Genomic DNA, 23,154 nt, shown 5'->3' on the forward strand with positions numbered 1-23,154 from the left:
TTGCCTGCTCCTCTCCCCATCTCTAAAACTATAATCTTTTTTAAGAAGTGAGATTTTTTTTTTAAGATTTATTTATTCATGAGAGACAGAGAGAGAGAGAGAGAGAGAGAGGCTGAGACACAGGCAGAGGGAAAAGAAGGCTCCTCACAGGGAGCCTGATGTGGGACTTGATCCCAGATCCCGGGATCACACACTGAGCTGAAGGCAGACGCTCAACCACTGAGCCACCCTGACGTCCCAAAAAAGTGAGATTTAAATTCATATAACAACATGGTTAGTCTTAAATTCAGTTTGCTGAGTGAAAGAAGCTAGGACTCAAAGCTTTATAAAATGGTATGATTTTATTTATGTGAGACATTGTTGAAATATTAAAGTATGGGTGAGTCAGAAGAGGTTGACTACAAAGAAATTAGTTTCACAGGGAGATTTTTAGAGTATTGGAACTGATTGTTACTGAAGTTGCATTATGCATTTGTTACTTTATGTATTTGTTACCTTATGCATTTGTCAAAACTACTAGAAATATACATCAGAAAGAAATTTACTGAATGAAAAAAGAAAAAATAACAAGTGTTGATATTTGGGCTTCTGAAGATTTAATGCAGATTATAACAAATGAATCTAAAGGTTCTAAAATTACAAGATATAGCTTTAAATTAGCTTACCTAAATGACTTTGGAGTATTATGTTTTGGCTGGATACTATGAGGCTAAAGACAAAAAGAACTATTTAATCACTACATTCTATTGCAGCGATTTGTAATAGAGAGCTCTCGAAAGAGCCAGAGTAAATATTTTTTGTGTCATAGGGTCCCTGTCACACTACTCAACTCTGCTGTTACAGCACTAAAGCAGACATAGACAATAGGTAAACAGATGAGTGTTTCTGTAGTCCAGTAAAACTTTATCCATATGTACTAATATGTGAATTTTATATGATATTTATGAAACTTTCTCCCCCAGCTATTTAAAAATTTTTTTTGTTTTTACCTATCAGGCCTTACAAAAACAGGCAAGGGCCAGAAATGCCCTGGGAGTTGAAGTTTGCCACACCGTATTCTATTAGATGAGTGTGATTCTTACAAGGGTATGGATTAGCAATTCTGAAAATACTTTACATTTATATGAGAGTTTTACATTTATATGAGAGTTGAACAAGTAAGTAAATAAATCATAAAGACAACCAGATTTTTAATCATAGTATACCCTATGTTACATCCATGTTTATTTTGATATATATACAGAGAGAATGACCCAGATATAGATATGAGCTTATATTGAGATTAGTACACATCCATATTTCCTAGTTTTGTTCTCTAAAAGTCTCAAAAGGAGTGGCAACCCAATAGCAATGAACACACCCAGCTCTCCCAGGTCTTGGTTTCTGAATACCCATATTCAGTAAAAGTTATTGGGACTCTTGGAGCAATAGCTGATTCTGAGGCTGGGACAGGGAAAACACAAGATTAGGATGGAATATTTTGCAGTATGGAATGTGAGGAATTGCTTTTAAAATAAAAGAAGGGGGGTAGTAAGGAGAACAGGAGCATATCAAAAGAACACAGGAGCCCATCTGAAGTCCCAGTGACCATTGTTAGAATAATTTGAGCAACAAAATAAATAGCAATATTTGGATTATAGCTGAAAGAATAAAAGAATAAAATAAAATCCATGAGTTGATATAAGCAAAACAATGAATGACTAAGAATGAGAATGGACACATCTTCTTTACAGAAGAATTGTAAATAATAATTGTGGATATTGCCTCTTTCATGAGGTGTGGAGCTTAATTCCTCTTCCCTTGAGCATAGGCTAGACTTAGTGATTTGTTTCTGATGAATAAAGTATGGAGAAATCGGTAGACACCACGTTCACAAAGTGATCAGAATTAACATCATGCTGGCATCCTGTATTCCCTGATATCAAGTAATACGAAGGGCACTGCTCTCTGACATTGTTCCCCAAAACCCATAACCCTAGTCTAAACATGAAAAAAATATAAGACAAAATCAAATTGAGAAACTTTCCACAAAATCCCTGAGTAGTACTTTTCTAAACCATCAAGGTCATGAGAAACAAAGAAGGACAAACTTGGCACAGATTGGAGGAGACTAAGAAATGATGACTAAAAGCATCATGGTATCCTTATTGGATCCTGGAATAGAAGTGCCTTACTGGAAAAACTGGTGCAATCCAAATAAAGTCTGCAGTGGAGATAATTACTGTACTAATGTTACTTTCTTAGGTTTGCAAAATCAGCTATAGCTATATTAAGATATAAACTTTGAGAACCGGGGTGAAGGGTGAAGTTCCCGGGTACAACTCTTTTATCTTTGCCACTGTTTTGTAAATCTAAATATTCAAAAATAAAAAGTTAAACTACCATTGACCCTTGAACAATGTGGGGGTTACAGGCTCCAGACCTTCTTCCTTTGCACAGTCAGAAATCTGCATATAACTTTTGATGCCCCAAAACTTAACTACTAATAGTAGTTGACCAGAAGCCTAACCAGTAACATAAAATAGTTGATTAACACATATTTTGTATATGTATTGGACCTGTGGTTGCACAAAGCATAGATTCCTAGCATTTTGTTCTATGCTCTATACACATATGCCCCCAGGAAAACACCAGTTGCAGACCTTTACTTTACCTCTTCTCTCAGGAATGTTAGTACCACTAGTACTACTATGTAAGCAGCTCCCTAGTGCCTTTGAACAAAAACAAACTATGTAAATATATATGTGCATACACACGCACACATATTTGCATGCATGCAGCTGGCTTAAACTGTACACTAATCTCAGTATCTTAAATTGGTTTACACTAAGAGCAGCTTGAATACAAGCTCTTAAACTTAGTCATATTTTTCTGCCTAGGTTAATTCACATATACTGAGCATTCTCAACCAAATATCTGCATGCTCTGCATCTGCCACTATGCACAGCACTGGAGATCTTTTCGTAAAATCAAATTTCCTGCCCATAAGGAACTTTATAATTCCCTGAGTTGCATGGTAATGATATTTTGTCTGTAGTGTTTATTCTTGAAAGTTACTTTGGCTGGATATAAAAATCCTTGGCTTACATTTTTTTTTTTTTACTTTAAATATGTTATTTGATTGTGACAGAGAATGTTTCTGTCAAAATCTGCTTAAAATCCAATTTTCTTTCCCTTGTGAGGGATTTGCTCCTTTAGTTTGGAAAGTCAAGCTAAAATATTGTGCACTTTCCCCCCCTTCATTTTACATCATGGTGTTGATTATTCGGGATTGATTTTTTTCCCCAATGTATGTCATGTGTCTTTCATTATGTTTTCAATATGTTTGTGAATATAACTTTTATTTTTAATTAAAATTTTTTATTTTAAATTTTACTTAGTTAACATACAGCACAATATTGGTTACTGGAGTAGAGTTCAGTGATTCATCACATATATTCAACACCCAGTGCTCATCACAAGTGCCCTCTTTAATACCCATCATACATCTAGCCCAACCCCCACCCACCCACCCACCTTCCATCAACCTCTATTTGTTCGTTATCATTAAGAGTCTCTTGTGGTTTGTTTCTCTCTCTATTTTCCCCTCCTTCCCATATGTTCATCTGCTTTCTTCAATTCCCCATATGACTGAGATTATATGGTACTTGTCCTTCTCTGATTGACATGTACCCCTCTGAATCTGTATTTTTTTTTTAATCCTTTGGATAAATACCTAGTAGTGCAATTGCTAGATCACAGGGTAGTTCTATTTTTAACTTTTTGAGGAACCTCCACACTGTTCTCCAGAGTAGCTGCACCAGTTTGCATTCCCATTAGCAATGCAAGGGGGTTCCCCTTTCTCTGCATCTTCACCAAAATCTGTTGTTTCTTATGTTGTTAATTTTAGCCATTTTGACAAGTGTGAGGTGATATCTCATCATGGTTTTGATTTGTAGTTCCCTGGTGATGAATGATGTTTAGCATCTTTTCATGTGTCTGTTGGCCATCTGAAAAAGTGTCTATTCGTGTCTTCTGCCCATTTCTTAACTGGATTATTTGTTTTTTGGATGTTGAGTGTGATAAGTTCTTTATAGAGTTTGGATGCTAACTCTTTAATCAGATATGTTGTTTGCAAATATCTTCTTCCATTCCATAGGCTTTTAGTTTTTATTGATAGCTTCCTTTGCTGTGCAGAAGCTTTTTATTTTAATGTTCATTTTTGCTTTTGTTTCCCTTGCCTCTGAAAGCGTGTCTAATAAGAAGTTGCTATAGCTGAGGTCAAAGCGGTTTCTGCCTGTGTTCTCCTTTAGGATTTGTAGGATTTGTTGTCTCATACAAATTTTAGGATTGTTTGTTCTAGCTCTGTGGAAAACACAGGTATTTTGATTGCATTTAATTTGTAGATTGTTTTGGGTAGGACAGACATTTTATCGACGTTTGTTCTTTCAATCCATGAGCATGGAATGCTTTTCCATTTCTCTGTGTCCTCTTCAATTTCTTTCATAAGTATTCTGTAGTTTTCAGAATACAGATCTTCTACCTCATTAGTTAGGCTTATTCCTAGGAATCTTACCGTTTTGGGTGCAATTCCAAATGGAATCGATTTTTTAATTTCTTTTTCTGCTGCTTCATTATCGGTGTATAGAAATGCAGCAGATTTTCTGCACATTGATTTTATATCCTGCAACTTTGCTGAATTCATGTATTAATTCTAGCAGTTTTTTGGTAGAGTCTTTCAGGTTTCTATATAGAATATCATATCATCTGCCAACAGTGAAAGTTTGACCTTTTTGCTGATTTGGATGCCTCTTATCTCTCTCTCTTTTTTTCTTCTGATTGCTGAGGCTAAGATTTCTAGTACTATGTTAAATAGTAATGATGAGAATGGACATCCTTGTCTTCTTCCTGACCTTAGGGGAAAGGCTCTCAGTTTTTTCCCCATTGAGGATGATATTAGCTGTAGGGCTTTTACATATGGCTTTTATAATATTGAGGTATTTTCCATCTATCCCCTGCTTTGTGGAGGGTTTTTATCAAGAATGGATGCTATATTTTGTCAAATGATTTTTCTGCATCTACTGACAAGATAATATGGTTCTTTTATTAATGCAGTGCATCATATTTATTAATTTGTGAATATTGAACCAACCCTGCAGCCCAGGTATAAATCCTACTTGATTGTGGAGCATAATTATTTTATTTATTTTTATTTATTTATTTTTTTAAGATTTTATTTATTTATGATAGTCACAGAGAGAGAGAGAGGGGCAGAGACACAGGCAGAGGGAGAAGCAGGCTCCATGCACCGGGAGCCTGACGTGGGATTCGATCCCGGGACTCCAGGATCGCGCCCTGGGCCAAAGGCAGGCGCCAAACCGCTGCGCCACCCAGGGATCCCGAGCATAATTATTTTAATTTGATGTTGAATTTGATTGGCTAGTGTTTTATTGAGAATTTTTGCATCCATATTCATCAGGGATATTGGCCTGGTCTGTAATTCTCCTTTTTATTGGAGTCTTTGTCTGGTTTTGGAATCCCACTAATGCTGGCTTCATTGAATGAGTTTGGAAGTTTTCCTTCCATTTCTATTTTTTTGGAACAGTTTAAGAAGAATAGGTATTAACTCTTCTTTAAATGTTGTAGAATTCCCTTGGGAAACTATCTGGCCAAGGACTTTTGTTAGTTGGGAGACTTTTGATTATTGATTCAATTTCTTTGCTGGTTATGGGTATGTTCAAATATTCTATTTCTTCCTGTTTCAGTTTTGGTAGTTTGTCTGTTTCTTCCAGATTGCCCAGTTTGTTGGCATATAATTTTTCATAGTATTCTCTAACAATTGTTTGTATTTCTGTGGTATTGGTTGTTATCTCTCTTCTTTCATTTGTGATTTTATCTATTTGGGCCCTTTTCTTTTGGTGAGTCTGGATAGGGGTTTATCAATTTTATTAATTCTTTTAAAGAACCAGCTCTTAGTTTCACTGATCTGTTCTACTGGAGGTTTTTTTTTGGTTTCTACATCACTTATTTATGCTCTTTATTATTTCCTTCTTATGCCAGCTTTAGTTTGCTGTTCCTTTTCTAGCTCCATTAGCTGTAAGATTAGGCTGTGTATTTTAGCAAGACTTTTCTTGCTTCTTGAGATAGGCCTGTGTTGCAGTATACTTCCCTCTTAGGACTGCCTTTGCTGCATCCCAAAGATCTTGGACTGTCATATTTTCATTTGCTTCCATGTATTCTTTTTTTTACTTCTTTAATTTTCTAGTTAACCCATTCATTCTTTAGCAGTATGTTCTTTAACCTTAATGTATTTGAAGTCCCTACAAATTTTTTCTTGTGGTTGACTTCAAGTGTCATAGCATTGTGGTCCGAAAATATGCATGGTATGATTCAATCTTTTTATACTTGTTGAGGGCTGATTTGTGAACCAGTATGTGATCTATTCTGGAGGATATTCCATGTGTGTTCAAAAAGAATGTGTACTCTGAAATGCTCTGAATATATCTGTGAAGTCTATGTGGCCCAGTGTGTCATTCAAAGCCATTGTTTCCTTGTTGATTTTCTGCTTAGATGCTCTGTCCATCGCTATAAGTGGGGTGTTAAAGTCCCCTACTATTACTGTATTATTATCAATGAGTTTCTTTTTGTTTATTATTAATTGATTTATATATTTGGGTGCTCCCAAGTTGGGGACATAAATATTTACAATTGTTAGGTATTCTTGATGGATAGACCCTTTAATTATAATATAATGCCCTTCTTCATCTCTTAGTACAGTCTTTGTTTTAAAATCTAGTTTGTCTGAGGGATCCCTGGGTGGCTCAGCGGTTTAGCGCCGCCTTTGGCCCAGGGTGTGATCCTGGAGTCTGGGGATCGAGTCCCACATCAGGCTCCTTACATGGAGCCTGCTTCTCCCTCTGGCTGTGTCTCTGCCTCTCTCTCTCTCTCTCTCTCTCTTTCTGTCTCTCATGAATAAATAAATAAAATCTTAAAAAAAAAATCTAGTTTGTCTGATAATAAGTATGGCTACTCCAGCCTTCTTTTGATGTCCATTAGCATGATAGATTGTTCTCCTTATCCTCATTTTCAATCTGTAGGTGTCTTGAGGTCTAAAATTATTATCTTGTAGGCAGCATATAGATAGATCTTTTTAAATCCATTCTGATACCCTGTGTCTTTTGACTGGAGCTTTTGGTGATTTTTCTACACTCAAAGAGTCCCCCTTAACATTTCTTACATGACTGGTTTAGTAATTATGAACTCCTTCAGTTTTTGTCTGGGAAACTCTTTCACTCTCCTTCTATTCTGAATTACAGCCTTGCTGAATAAAGTAATCTTGGCTGCATATTTTTTCTCATTAAGCACATTGAATATATCCTGCCACCCCTTCCAACCTGCCTAGTTGCAAACCTGATCTATCTTACCTTGCAAGTTAAAGACTTTTTTTCCCCTTGCTGCATTCGGGATTCTTTCTGTGTCTGTTTATTTTGTAAATTTGACTATGATAGGCCTTGGCAATGGTTGGCTTTTGTTGAATTTATTGAGAGTTTTCTGTGCTTCTTGGATTTTGATGCCTATATCCTTCCACAGATAGGGAAGTTTTCACCTGTAACTTGCTCAAATAAACCTTTTGCCCCTTTTCCTCTATCTTCATCTTCTGGGACTCCTATAATATGAATGGTATTCTATTTCAATAAGTTGTTGAGTTCCCTAAGTCTACCTTCATGATCCATTACTTCTAATCTTCTGTGTCACTGATTCATTCCTCTGCCTTATCTATCCGTCATTTTTATGGCATTCATTTGGGCTTTTTTTCAGTTAAAACATTTTTAATTTTGGCCTGACTAGATTTTAGTTCTTTTATTTCTGCAGTAAGAGATTCTCTAGTGTCATTTCTGCTTTTTTCAAGCCCAGTTAGTATCCCTATAATTGTTTTAAATTATCTTAAATTTGTTCTTTTACTTTTGGGGTAAAAACGGTTATCAGTGATTTTTTGCCTACCAGTATTCTCACCCCTGTGTAGTTTTGTCCCACCACACGTGAATAGGGATGATCTGTGTAAACAATAGATTATTACAGAAATAAGAGTTACGAATTCTGAGGCTAGATCAAAAAGAATTAAAGCTTCTTTCTTGTTCTCATAAGATCATTTACTCTTGGGAAGACAAATTGTCAGGTCATGAAGACACAGTACATTTTCCATCTGTTTTGTGAGCATGACTTTTCTGGCATGATTTTTCTTTTTTTTAAATTAAGGTCTCCTTATTTGGTCTTTTTCCCCCTCTCTTAAAACTTTTTATGAAATTTAACCCATTTATGATGATTATTTTATAAAATTATTTTTTCATGAACTTTTAGAAAGGGACATAGGATTTAGAATTTTTCTAATGTGAAGTTTGAGAGCTCTTTTTTTCTGTCTTCATTTGTTCTAAAGTATGGCAGCTTAGCTTCTGACATTTCCTGGCTCCTTCTTCTTCCCAATTTTTATATAGAATTTTTCTTTCCTTTGCTTTTACTTCACTGCTCAATTTGTCTTTTTTTTTCCAGATGTTTATACACAGTGTAAAGTTTTATCTTGGAAGGTGACTTTGGCATATTAGTTTTGAGAGTTAATGAGTTCCAGACTGCTCCAGCTCCTTCAGAATTTGTTGTAAATCCTTTGTACTCATCACTATGAGAGTGGGAGAAATCTTTTCCAGTTCCAGTTTCTGAATTGGCTCACCAAGCTTTTGAGTGAATACTCTTTTTTGTTACTTTGAAGTTATTTGGTTTATCAGATGCCTCAATGTTTTCCTCTGATTTCTCCTCCACAGATGGTATTACCATCTCATGTACCTACTGGGAGTTTATGAGTATCTCCTGATATTTTAGAGTTCATGGGAATATCTTGTCATTTAATTTGGTTGCAAATAAAAAATAATTTGGTTGCAGATGTTTCCCATGGATTTTTTAGTATTGCTATTTTAGGTAATTTTTAAAATTGTATTTCAGTATAATGTACTTTAATCTTAAGTTGTACAGCAAAGTGAGTTTTTAAAAAGTGAACCCATGAATGAACAGCATCCAGGTCAGAGACATGACAACCCAAAATGCCTCTGGTGCCTTCTTCAGTCACTACACAACTTACTATTCTAATATATAACAACATATAGACTAGTTTTATGTGTTTTTGAACATTTCATAAATGGAATCATATGGTATTTACCCTTTTGTATTTGATTTTTTCGGCTGATCATTATGTTTATGACATACATGTGCTTCCTTTTTATTATTATGTAGTGGGAATCAGCAAACTATAGCCCACAAACATATTCCAGACTTTTACATTTTAAATAAAGTTATATTGGAATATGGATAGACCTATTTGTTTGGCTATCCTCAAGCTACAACAGCAGAAATGAGCAATTGTGATAAAGAGCACATAACTTGCAAAGCTGAATATATATATGATTTGGTCCTTCTCTGTCTTTTTTTTTTTTTTTTAAGATTTCACTTATTTATTCATGAGAGAGAGAGAGAGAGAAGAAAGGGGGGGGGGGTAGAGGGAGAAGCAGATTCCATGCAGGGAGCCTGATGTGGGACTCGATCCCAGGTGTCCAGGATCAGGCCCTGGGCTGAAGGCGGCGCTAAACCACTGAGCCACCCAGACTGCCCTGATTTGGCCCTTCAAAGAATAGTTTGCCAATCCTTGCTTTATAGTATTTCAATAAATATCAAAATTTATCAGTTCTTTTTATTTGGGGCTAATACAAATAGTACTGCTATCAATATTATTATATATGTTCTTTGATGAACATAAATATGTATTCCTGTTGAATATATGCCTAAAAATGGAATTACTGAGTTATAAGGAATGTGTATTCTTCTATAGATGATACTGCCAGAGTTTTTTCAAAGTGATTCAGTATCAGTGGTTGAATGTTCTAGTTTTCTGCATCCTTGCTAACACAGTGTATTTTCTGGGTTTTATTTTCCCATTATAGGTATTCCAGAGAGTATGAATTGATCATGTATTATGGATTTGCTTTGCATATTCTGAAACCATCTTACCAGATGCATACAGTTTGGATTGTGGGGATTTTTTTTCTGGGTAATTGGCCTGTTTGTCATTGGGAAATGTCTTTACCTCTAGGAAAGCTTCTTGCCTTCAAGTATAGTTTGTCTGATATTATTATAGCCATATCAACTTTCTTTTGGTTAATGTTGATTGGTATTTTTCATTTTTTTTATTTTTGCCCCTTGTGTGCCCCTGTATTTAAGATGTATGCATTATATAGTTGAGTTTTGTATTACTCAGTCTTTCTCTTTATTTAGTATAATCATTTAATTACTGATGTTGTTGGGTTTATACCATCCTTCTATTTTTCTATCTGACAGATCTGTTAGTGTTTGTTTTTTCAATCTCCTGCGTGTCTCCTTTGACTGAGATATTTTTATTCCTTTTTCTCCCTCTTTTAACTCATAGGGTATATATTTGCTTATTATTCTTTTAATATTGCCCTGTAAAATACATGTATCCTCTATTACAATCTAATACAATTTTTTTCTTTGCCAGTTTTTTGATGATGCTAAAATTTTAGAATACTTACACTCCATTTAAACTCCTTTCTTCTTTATTTATCTTTATTCCTTACTTCTTGGGTGTCCAGTTACATCTACTAGACCTTTCGGTTGTCTCCCAGTTTCTTACACTTCTTTCTGTATTTATCATTCTGTTTTCTCTTTTATTAGCATTTCCTATGAACCTATATTCTGCTTCACTGATCTTGGCTTCTCCTGTTTCCGATATACTGTTAAACCCATCTATTTAGTTCTTTATTTATCCTATTTAATGTTCAGATATAAACTATCTCTTTAATTTTTATAAATGCCAATGTTTCTGGAAATCCTTAACCTTTATGTATATTTTGTTCAACTTTTAATCTGTTTTTTCGAACATATTGATCATAATTTAAAGTGCTTATTTCCTCATTTTGATACCAGGCTTACACTTGTGATCTATTTCCTTTATCTTTTTTTACTCTTGCTTACTGGTTGTACTGTCCTGACTGTACCACTGATTTCATAGTTAAATTCTAGACATTTTTTAAAGAACTTTAAGATTTTTCCAGATGATGAGACATTTCCCTCTTTACTAGTCAGGTAGCATCAGGGGCTAACCTTGATTCAAAAGAGACAAAATTAGTTTGAAGCTATATTGATGTATTGGTAAATCTCAGTTTACCAATCTCAGTAAGGTAAATCCTTAATCAAACTTTCCTTAAATCTCACCTCACCTCTCTTTTTTTGATAATTAGCCTCCATTTCAAGTCAGAGTTTTTCAGATCTTTGTCTTCTGAAGAAACTGAGGCAATTTCTGTCCTACTTCTCAGAAAGTTTAGGTTTAGTTCCTTACATTTCCATACCAGGAACATTCAGAAAATATTCATGTATTTGAGTCCTTTCTCATCTCTGTTTTTATGACATCAGCTTTACATAGTCACCAAGATAGCTCCTGGTTTCTGTCTGCCAGCACCAGCTCTATGACCAGTTCTAGATGCTCCCAGAAGTCAGGTGCCCTTAGGGTAAATGTGATTGTAACTGGTAAGTAACAATTCACTACTTCTCAACGCTTTCAGCTCTCACTTGCTCTGTTACAAAAGTCTTTTTTTCCTGACAGATGTTTGTCTTTTTTTTTTTTTTAAGATTTTATTCATTTATTCATGAGAGACACACAGAGAGAGAGAGGAGAGAGAGAGAGAGAGAGAGAGAGAAGCAGAGACACAGGCAGAGGGAGAAGTAGACTCCATCCCGGATCCGGGATCACTCCCTGAGCTGAAGGCAGAAGCTCAACCGCTGAGCCACCCAGGTCCCCAGATGTTTGTCTTTTAATTACCATCTAGTTATATGGCATGCATCTTTTGCATTCTAGTTTTCAACAAGAGTATTGGTCTGCTCTGAATTATTCTATCTAACCACTAAACAATATATGTTTTTATGAGGAGATTTGTGCCTCTAAATATTATGTTTTGTATTGGTACCATAACAAATTATCACAAGCTTAGTAGATCAAATTGATTACCTTACATTGCTATAGACCTGAACATGGATCTCACTGGGCTACACTCAAGGTGTTAGCAGAACTGTTTTCTTTATAGTGTTTCCAGGGAAGGTTCAACTTTTGCATTTTCCAGCTCTTGGTGATCACCCACATTCCTTGGCATGTGGCCATTTCTCTCCATTTTCAGAGCCAGCAACATTGCATCCCCCTTGACTCTTATTCTTTTTTTTAAGATTTATTTATTTTTGAGAGAGAGAGAAAGAAAGAGCATGTGGGGGAGGCACAGAGAGAAAGAATCTTCAAGCAGATTCCCACTGAGTGAGGAGCCCATGAGATCATGACTTGAGCCAAAGCCAAGAGTTGGACGCTTAACCAACTGAGCCACCCAGGTGCCCCTTGACCCTAATTCTTAATCACATCTCCCCTCTGTCTGATCATGGCCATGAAAGATTTTTCTGCTTTTAAGAAGTCATTTCTTTGGGATCTCTGCGTGGCTCAGCAGTTGAGCTTCTATCTTCAGTCCAGGGCGTGATCCTGGAGTTCTAGGATCGAGTCCCACATCGGGCTCCCTGCGAGGAACCTGCTTCTCCCCCTGCCTATGTCTCTGCCTCTCTCTATGTGTCTCTCATGAATAAATAAATAAAATCTTAAAAAAATAAAAAAGTCAAATGATTAGATTGGGCCCACAGATAATCCAAGGTAATCTTCCCTTCTCAAGATCCTTATCCTTAGTCAAATCTACAAAATCCCCTGCTGCTATAAAAGGTTATGTATTCTTTGGTTCTGAGAATTAAGGCATGGAAATCTTTGGGTACCTTTCGTCTGTCAATCACACACTGTCGCTAACATTTTCCTACAGTTTCCTTCTCTGGCAATTTTTAAGGTATTTTTCATTGTCATTTCTTCTCAGCAGTTTAATATTATATACTTAGCTGTGATTTTCTCTTGTTTTTATCCAGTTTGGCCTTTGTAGTACTTCTCAGAAAGCACATGTTAGACTCGTTCTGTGTATACCCATATGCGCCTTAAGGTCTTTTATTTTAATTCCTGGACATTTTCTGATGGGTGTGTTTTATATTATGAATATATCCCAATTTGTGACATGCATGTTTGTTTTCTGAATAAAAGTCCTTTCGTGAAGAGAAGTTCTTAATATAGCCCAATTTTCCTCTCCTTTTGATTAGCGTTTTGGTTCACTTTAACCATGATTCTGAAGAAATTCCCCTATTTTAAAAATCTTTTATCATGTTACCTTTCACATTAGATCTACAATGCATATGAACTTGATCTGTATGTATAATGTGAGATTTGGATGAAAGTTTATTTTTTCCCCTATGTTTATGATCCATCATCCTTTTTCAAATGGCCATTTTTCCCTTACTACTCTGTTTACATGGAAATCGTTCTGGATTCTATTCTGTTTTATTATGACTGTACATAATGTGAAAAGAAAATCTTTCTGGATTTTCTTTTGTTTCATTCGTTTCTTTAATTCTAACATCATACTTTCTCAACTGCTACAGGTTTATACTCTTGTTATCTAATGGCAGAGGTTCTTCAGCTTTGTTCTTGCTTGAATTTCCATCTGGATTCCAAGATCAGCTTGTCTGTTTTAAAAAACATGCTATGATTTTATCTGGGATTACCTTGAATCTGTGCTTTAACTAGGGGAAAACGGACATCTTACTTCTTACCAATATTGAGTTTTCCAATCCATGAAAATGGTGTCTTATAAAATTAATTTAGATATTTAATTTCTCCCAATTATATCATAGTTATCATAGTTGTACTTCAGTAGATTTATTCCTACATGTTTGATATTTTAGTGCTATTATAAATTGCGTATTTTAAAATTGTATCTTTTTTTTTTTTAAAGATTTTATTCATACATTCATGAGAGACAGAGAGAGATAGAGGCAGAGACACAGGCAGAGGGAGAAGCAGGCTCCATTCAGGGAGCCTGATGTGGGACTCGATCCTGGGTCTCCAGGATCACACCCCAGGCAGAAGGCAGGCACTAAACCCCTGAGCCACCTGAGCTGCCCTAAAATTGTATCTTTTATTTGGTTTTGGTATAATGGCTGTAATAGATTTTTGTATAATGACCTCATTGTCAATGACCTTGCATTCACATATTAATGTTAATATATGGTAGTTTTCTTTGCATTTATATGTATAATATAATCTGTAAATAACGACAGTTTTATTTCTCCTTCTTTAATTTTTATGCCTTTTTTTTCTTTTTCTTGCCTTATTGCCCTGTGTAGGATTTCCAAAGCAATATCAAATAGATGTGGTGATAGATAGCATCCTGTCTTATTTGCCATCCAAAGAGGGAAGCTTTTTATAATTCAACATTCAGTATGATACATGTTATACATATTTTGTGGGTATTCTTTGGCAGATTACAGAAGTTTCTTCTATTTTTTCAATGAGGTTTTTTAAATTTCATTGTAAATGTATGAATTTTATGACATTGGGATTATTATATGCTTTTTCTATTTTAATATGGTAAATTACTTGATTATTCAAATGTTAACCCATGTTTGTATGCTTGGGACAAAACTCTTGGTCATTATATATACATCAAAGAAAATATTAGCAATCAAAACCAGTGAGATAGGATATTTACATCTAAGTTAATGATAGTGATTGGATTGTAAGTTCCCTTTCCTATAATGTCTTCCTTAAGTTTTGGTTGGTCTCTTTTTTTTTTTTTTAAGATTTTATTTATTTATTCATGAGAGACAGAGAGAGAGAGGGAGGCAGAGACACAGGCAGAGGGAGAAGCAGGCACCATGTAGGGAGCCTGACGTGGGACTTGATCCCAGGTCTCCAGGATCTCGCCCTGGGCTAAAGGTGGCACTAAACCACTGAGCCACCGGGGCTGCCCTTGGTTGGTCTCTTAAAAATGATTTGGGAGGGGTGCCTGGGTGGTTCAGTCAGTTAACCGTCCCACTCTTGGTTTGGGCTCAGGTCATACTCTCATGGGTCATGAAATTGAGCCCTATTTTGGGCTCCGTATTCCTTGGGAAGTCTGCTTGAAGATTCTCCCTTCCTGCCTCTCTCCCCACTTGTGCACACACATTTTCACTCTCTCTTTCTCAAGTAAATAAATAAATCTTAAAAAAATGATTTGGAAAACATTCCCAATCATTCTCTAGAAGAGCGTGTTTAAAATTATATCTTAACTGTTTTATATAAGTTTATCTTTGTAGGAGAGTTTTTTTTTTTTTTTTTTTTTTTAAAGAAGTTTGCCTTTTATTTTAAAGTTAGGACTGGTTCTTTTTTTTATTTTTTAATGATAGTCACACAGAGAGAGACAGAGAGGCAGAGACACAGGCAGAGGGAGAAGCAGGCTCCATGCACCGGGAGCCCGACGTGGGATTTGATCCCCGGTCTCCAGAATCGCGCCTTAGGCCAAAGGCAGGCGCTAAGCCGCTGCGCCACCCAGAGATCCCTGTAGGAGAGTTTTCAATAAAATTTAATTCGCTAATTTTATTTCACTGTGGCCAGATAACATACTTTGTATGACCTCAGTCCTTTTAAATTTATTGAAACTCATTTTATGGTTTAAGGTATGGTTTCTGCTAAAGAATTTGTCATGTATACTCGAGAAGAATGTATATTTTGCTATTGTCTGGAGTATGTTCTATAGGTGTTAGGTCTAGTGATTTATAATGTTCAAATCTTCCATTTCCTTGTTGATCTTCTGTCTTAATTATTCTATCCATTGTTAGAAATGAAGTACTGAAGAGTCCAACTAATATGTTGTAGGAGTTTCTCATTCTCATATTGTGTGAGTCAGGATTCTCCAAGGAAATAAAAGCAACAGAACAGTGTGTGTGTGTGTGTGTGTGTGTGTGTGTGTGTGTGTGTGTGTTTATATACACATATATGGACAGAGAGAAAGAGTTAAAGAGTTGGCTTATGCAGTTGTGAAAACTTGGTGAGCCCAAAATCTGATGAGATAGGCTGGATACTCAGGGAAGAGTTGTAGTTCAAATCCAAAGCAGTCTATTGGCAGAATTTCTTCTTGCTTGAGGGGAGGTTAGGATTTGGTCCATAAGGCCTCAACTGACTGAATGAGGCCCACCCACATTATGGAAGCAGTCAATCTTTTTTACTCAGAGTCCATACATGTAAATGTTAATCTCATCCATAAAAGCCTCATGGAAATGTCCAACCAAATATCTAGACACCATGGCTGAACCAAGTTGACATATTTAATTAACCATCACACAGATTTTTTCACACTTCACCTCTAGCAGTTTGTCAAAGTTAGCATTTAAGGGGCCTTGAAATGGTCTTCCCTTCAGACTTTATTATTCTCTACTACATTTATAATATAAACCAGGTTATAGAATTTGAGAAACCTTGGAGGGCCTTGCTGGCTAAGTTGGTTAAGTGTCCAACTCTTGGTTTTAGCTCAGGTCATGATCTCACTGTCATGAGCTCAGGCTCCATGTGGGGCTCTGTGTCCAGTGCATAGTCTGCTTCAGATTCTCTTTTCCTCTCCCTCTGCTCACTCTCTGTTTCAAATAATTAAAAAAATAAAATCTTAAAAAAAAGAATTAGAAAAACCTCAATTCAAGGTCAGCACTTCAGCTTTTTGTCCTTTTGTCTTTGAGCAATTCTACCTAAATTTTCTTTTTTTTTAATAATAAATTTATTTTTTATTGGTGTTTGATTTGCCAACATACAGAATAACACCCAGTGCTCGTCCCGTCAAGTGCCCCCCTCAGTGCCCGTCACCCATTCACCCCCACCCCCGCCCTCCTCCCCTTCCACCACCCCTAGTTTGTTTCCCAGAGTTAGGAGTCTTCCATGTTCTGTCTCCCTTTCTGATATTTCCCACATACTTCTTCTCCCTTCCCTTCTATTCCCTTTCACTATTATTTATATTCCCCAAATGAATGAGAACATATAATGTTTGTCCTTCTCCGATTGACTCATTTCACTCAGCATAATACCCTCCAGTTCCATCCACGTTGAAACAAATGGTGGGTATTTGTCATTTCTTTTTTTTTTTTTTTTATTTGTCATTTCTAATGGCTGAGGAATATTCCATTGTATACATAAACCACATCTTCTTTATCCATTCATTTTCGATGGACACCGAGGCTCCTTCCACAGTTTGGCTATTATGGACATTGCTGCTAGAAACATCAAGGTGCAGGTGTCCTGGCGTTTCATTGCATCTGAATCTTTGGGGTAAATCCCCAACAGTGCAATTGCTGGGTCGTAGGGCAGGTCTATTTTTAACTCTTTGAGGAACCTCCACACAGTTTTCCAGAGTAGCTGCACCAGTTCACATTCCCACCAACAGTGTAAGAGGGTTCCCTTTTCTCCGCAACCTCTCCAACATTTGTTGTTTCCTGCCTTGTTAATTTTCCCCATTCTCACTGGTGTGAGGTGGGATCTCATTGTGGTTTTGATATGTATTTCCCTGATGGCAAGTGATGCAGAGCATTTTCTCATGTGCATGTTGGCCATGTCTATGTCTTCCTCTGTGAGATTTCTGTTCATGTCTCTTGCCCATTTCATGATTGGATTGTTTGTTTCTTTGCTGTTGAGTTTAGTAAGTTCTTTATAGATCTTGGAAACTAGCCCTTTATCTGATACATCATTTGCAAATATCTTCTCCCATTCTGTAGGTTGTCTTTTAGTTTTGCTGACTGTATCCTTTGCTGTGCAAAAGCTTCTTATCTTGATGAAGTCCCAATAGTTCATTTTTGCTTTTGTTTCTTTTGCCTTCCTGGATGTATCTTGCAAGAAGTTACTGTGGCTGAGTTCAAAAAGGGTGTTGCCTGTGTTCTCCTCTAGGATTTTGATGGAATCTTGTCTCACATTTAGATCTTTCATCCATTTTGAGTTTATCTTTGTGTATAGTGAAAGAGAGTGGTCTAGTTTCATTCTTGTGCATGTGGATGTCCAATTTTCCCAGCACCATTTATTGAAGAGACTGTCTTTCTTCCAATGGATAGTCTTTCCTCCTTTATCGAATATTAGTTGACCATAAAGTTGAGGGTCCACTTCTGGGTTCTCTATTCTGTTCCATTGATCTATGTGTCTGTTTTTGTGCCAGCCGTCTTGATGATCACAGCTTTGTAGTACAACCTGAAATCTGGCATTGTGATGCCCCCAGATATGGTTTTCTTTTTTAAAATTCCCCTGGCTATTCGGGGTCTTTTCTGATTCCACACAAATCTTAAAATAATTTGTTCTAACTCTCTGAAGAAAGTCCATGGTATTTTGATAGGGATTGCATTAAACATGTAAATTGCCCTGGGTAACATTGACATTTTCACAATATTAATTCTGCCAATCCATGATCATGGAATATTTTTCCATCTCTTTGTGTCTTCCTCAATTTCTTTCAGAAGTGTTCTGTAGTTTTTAGGGTATAGATCCTTTACCTCTTTGGTTAGGTTTATTCCTTCTACCTAAATTTTCTTTATGTTATGAACTAGGAAGTCATTAGGGCTAACGGATTTGTCCAGATTAATAATGAATATTATTATTATTATCTTTAATAATGAATATTAGAACTAATGATCAAATTCTGTTTGAATTCTTGTCCATATACACAATTAACTCTAATGTATTGAATATGTTAGAAATAAAATATACTTTACAGGTATTCTAACTATATATAAAAATTTCATGTGTTTGAGAACGACAAGTATATATTTTATTTAAACACTATGTAATTAGTGAGATTGCTGCCTTTTAGTTCTGGTTATGTTTTAGACCAACCACTTTTATCCCTAAATTTTTTGGTTTGCAAGCATAAGTAGATACTTTTTATTTCTTTCTCCCAGGGGTAGTCTAAGTAAGATGTCAATCACATGCATAAGGTGTAGTGATCATTTATGAAAGGAATCTTAAGAGAACATTTAACTTAGTGCCAAATTCAGGGAAGGAGAGCCCACAGCTTCTTTTAATAAGTTTTATTTTATTAATGACTTTTGCTGAAAGAAAAATGTTTCTTCATGGAATTCTGAGAAAATTTCTTTGGACTCTATTGTTTCAGAACACCTTCATAAAAAACCAAGTAGCTGAAATTATAGCTGAAAAATAGATGTAGCTGAAATTTTGAGCCTAATTTTCATATAGGAGAATAATCTAATGGCTTGGGATGGGGGTTTTGATTTCATTTGCATTCTAGGAGGCAGTATAGTGTAAATTAAGTTAGCTCTGGGTTTAAATTCCAGCTCTGCCACTTAATAATGTGTGACTTTGGCCAAATAATTTAACTTTTTGAATTTCAATACCTTTTTCATAAGGTCATTTAAGGCTTAAATGATACCCATGTAGAGAGGACCTAACTCAATCCTAAATATCTTACAGAAACTCAGTAAATATTGGTGGTGTCCATTTTTTCTGTGTTTACATGTTGGCAAACAGGAATGTTGATAAAGAGTAAGAGAGGAATCATTTCTTCTTTCCCCAGGAATGTATTCCCTGGCACTAATGAGAATGATACATCTCTCTAAATACTTACTTTACCAATAGTTAATAACTTATAATAAAGTGATTTGCCTCTTTGCTTTTATATAATTTGACCTTTAAAAAAAAGACTCTTATAAGAGATTTGTATATGTATTGAATATATATAAAATGTCACAAAAGATAGTCTTAAAATTTGAAGGAAATAATTATGAAGATCATCTGGTCCTTTTTGTTTCTTGGGGCAGTATTCCCGTCCAGGAACTTCTCGATCTAGACATGTATCAGTGCTCTGCCTGAATAGTTTTACAGATTGTGGTCTCACTTCCTCTTAAGACAGTAAACAACTTTGTTCTGCTGTCTGTGGGAACCATATCTTAGTCATTTTTTATCCCATAGGATAGTACGTACCCAACTCAAAATAGGATTTTATTTATTTATTTTTTTTAATATTTTATTTATTTATTTAGGATAGTCACAGAGAGAGAGAGAGAGGCAGAGACACAGGCAGAGGGAGAAGCAGGCTCCATGCACCGGGAGCCTGACGTGGGATTCGATCCCGGGTCTCCAGGATCGCGCCCTGGGCCAAAGGCAGGCGCCAAACCGCTGCGCCACCCAGGGATCCCTAGGATTTTATTTAATGAATAGCTGAGGTTCAGATTTTTTTAAAGTACTTTTATATTTTTTTCATATATAAACTTTAAAATTTAGTCAACATGTTTTATTACTCCTGGTCAAAAATTAATTTTTTCAACTGTATTGACAAAATTAAATAAGGAACATTGATTTATATTTCTGCATGATATCACTTATTATATAATCTAGAAATGAATAGCTTATTCCAAGGAGAGAGTTAAAAATTAAATACTATTTACATCACTTTCATTCAGTTCTTTGGAGCATAATCTATTTCTGAAGGTTGAAAACAATATATTTTAAAAAATATCTTATACTTTATTTTGCAGTGTCTTTTGCACTCATTGTCTGTAATGTTAATGCTCCACTTCACTGACTCATCAGACTGGACAAAAACAACCAACATCCAGCTATCTGATATTTAAGAAGATCATCCAAAACCTAATAATAATAAGGAAAAATGGAAAATAGAAGGACAAATATATGCCATCCAAACACTAACTAAAAGAAAGCTATTGTAGTTATAGTAACAGTAAATCAAAAGTTAAGGGAAAAAAAGCATAAATAGATATAAATGGAGTTACTTCATAATGATAAAGGTTCAGTTAACCTAGAAGCTATAACAATTCTAAATGTATGTTCACATTTCCTGTGATTTTTAAACTTGTGTATTTTATTACTCCAATTTTTAATTGAATGCTCTCTTCCCAATTTCATGCTATCAGCAAATTTTTAAAAAACATTTTTCTTCATAATTTGTATTCAGCTGATTTCTTACATAAAATAAATGACTCCCTTATTTATACTAATCCCTGTAGCAATTTGTGCTTATAGATTCTTGTATTATTCAGTAGTCTTTATGTCTGTTCCTGTCCGACTAAGGAACAAGGGTATTGGCTAATAGTCTTGAAAGATATTTGATACTAAATTATATAAAACTACCATACATAAGAACATAATTGCAGTGGATGATATAGTTTACAATCCATCTCTTTAGAATTCTATTTCTTAGATCTTGAATGTGTCTATGAGAAGTTAAAAACAGGTTGTCCATAGAAGTAGCCATGTATTTTGATTCCAACTACCTTGCCTTTCATTTTTGCTTCTTGTGCCTTATTATTGCATTTTGGCTTATGAATAATAGGTACTTGTTAGAATGTTTACATCTGCATAAGTTTCCCAGGTACTTATTCTTCAGAGTGAAGGAGCAATCTTTTAGGAGTTCACATAACAATGTGGAAGACATTACCATATATCTTACTACATATCTTGACACAGTATCCATTCCTGTTCATTGATGCAAGAAACATCTACCAGGTTCTAGTCTTTGATAAGCCTTATTAGCAAAAGTATACTAAAATTGTATTTGTTTTATTGAACAGAGTAATGAATTCTCACCTACTTTTTTTTTTCTTTCCTAAGAAATCCGAGCATTTGATTCATTTCATATAATGGGGGAGAGGGAGAGCATTTCCCAAAGAAACATAGGCATTGTGTTAATTATAAAATGAATTAATGGAAGTCTTTAAATTTTTCAGGATGAGAGAGACCCAGAGAAGGAAGACGAACTGGAACTGAAAAGAGGTCTTTTATACAGAGACTCTGCCTACGACAGTGACCCAGAGTATAGGTATGAGCCAGATTAATGCAGTGTGTAGAGACCTTTCTCACAGTTGGCATAAATATAACCTGCCTTTTAATGTGTTGGATTTGTGGGAAATTTAGACTCAATTTAATCATTATTATTTATTTATGTTTAACAGTATAAAATCCTATTAAAATACTTTAATGATTACATTACTGCAACTTTTCCGTGAAAACAAATATAGTCAATTAAGAGTGATACTTTTCATTTTACTTAAGATTTATGGTGTATTTATCCTGCAAACCCAACATCTCCAGGGCATATTTATTCTCATTCAAACAACAGTTTACATAATTTTAGACCATGAGCAACCTTTTTTGTTTTTACTAACATAAGAAAAACTGTTCTTATAGCCTAACATTTTAGTAATAATGTTAGTAATAACAAAATTTTTGCAAGATTATGCTAGCAAGTGTCATGAAGATTTTTTTTAAGATTTTATTTATTTATTCATGAGAGTATGTACACAGAGAGAAAGAAAGGCAGAGACACAGGCAGAGGGAGAAGCAGGCTCCTCACAGGGAGCCTGATGTGGGACTTGATCCCAGGTCTCCAGGTCACGCACTGGATTGAAGGCGGCACTAAACCACTGAGCCACCTGGGCTGCCCGATGAAGATTTTTAAAAGCTCTGTGTCAGTTGCCGTAGAAGGTGGTATTAAAAGCTGAATGTAAATTGTGAGTTTATGTAACTTAAGGTTCTCTGAATCCTTTGGTGCTATACCACTGATGACCACATGGCTTCTACCTTCTTCCTGAGTTTCTGGAAAAACAAGTATAAGAAAAAAAGCTCCAGATAATGGAATATGTTTTATTGCTAATTTGAGTTTTGGCCTGAAGTTTCTGATCTTTACCCTGGTAAGTTAGGCTAGATATCCTGTGAACATGTGAGAACTTCTTTTGCCGCTTACACAGAGTATAAATGTCAACTCATCTCCCAAAGATACTGCTTTGCAACCAACAGGCAACCTTGGCCTCTCATTAAGGGAAGTAAGGGAAGTAGCATATTACAGGTGAATTTGTAGAAGCAAAAAAAAAAAAAAAGAGAAGAATTTGTAGAAGCAATCCAGCCAGGAAAAAGGAGATCCAAGAAAGTCCACCCCTTGAAGAATTACCTTTTATTATTATTTACTTAAAACTCTATTCTCCAGATTGCTACTATATGGATTGACATTTCAATTTTGGTTCTTAATCCATATAGTTAATTCTAATTGGGTAAGAATGAATAGGATTGATAAAGGAAAGTGTCTGTTTTTTGTACTTCTGTATGCATAATAATGACCTGAGTTGCATCTTAAAAATACAGATTTAGTTTTCCTATGCCCTTGGGTTCTAAATCTTTACCTATAGGTAGAGACCTAGAAACCTGCATTTTAAGAAATATCATGAATGCTCCTAATGTAG

General features: G+C 35.5%; 1 protein-coding gene across 3 annotated transcripts in view; it reads left to right on the forward strand.

Annotated features, from left to right (window-relative positions):
* Positions 1–23,154, forward strand: part of SPATA6 (spermatogenesis associated 6) — a 144,034-nt gene that overhangs the window by 109,902 nt on the left and 10,978 nt on the right. For all 3 annotated transcript variants that reach the window (XM_025420157.3, XM_025420158.3, XM_049094130.1), the window contains one exon: positions 21,646–21,737. In XM_025420157.3, coding sequence (XP_025275942.2) covers positions 21,646–21,737 — 92 coding nt within the window. The remainder of the gene's footprint in view (positions 1–21,645; positions 21,738–23,154) is intronic.

Source organism: Canis lupus, chromosome 15 (assembly GCF_003254725.2).
Source record: "Canis lupus dingo isolate Sandy chromosome 15, ASM325472v2, whole genome shotgun sequence".
NCBI classification, from domain to species: Eukaryota; Metazoa; Chordata; class Mammalia; order Carnivora; family Canidae; genus Canis; species Canis lupus.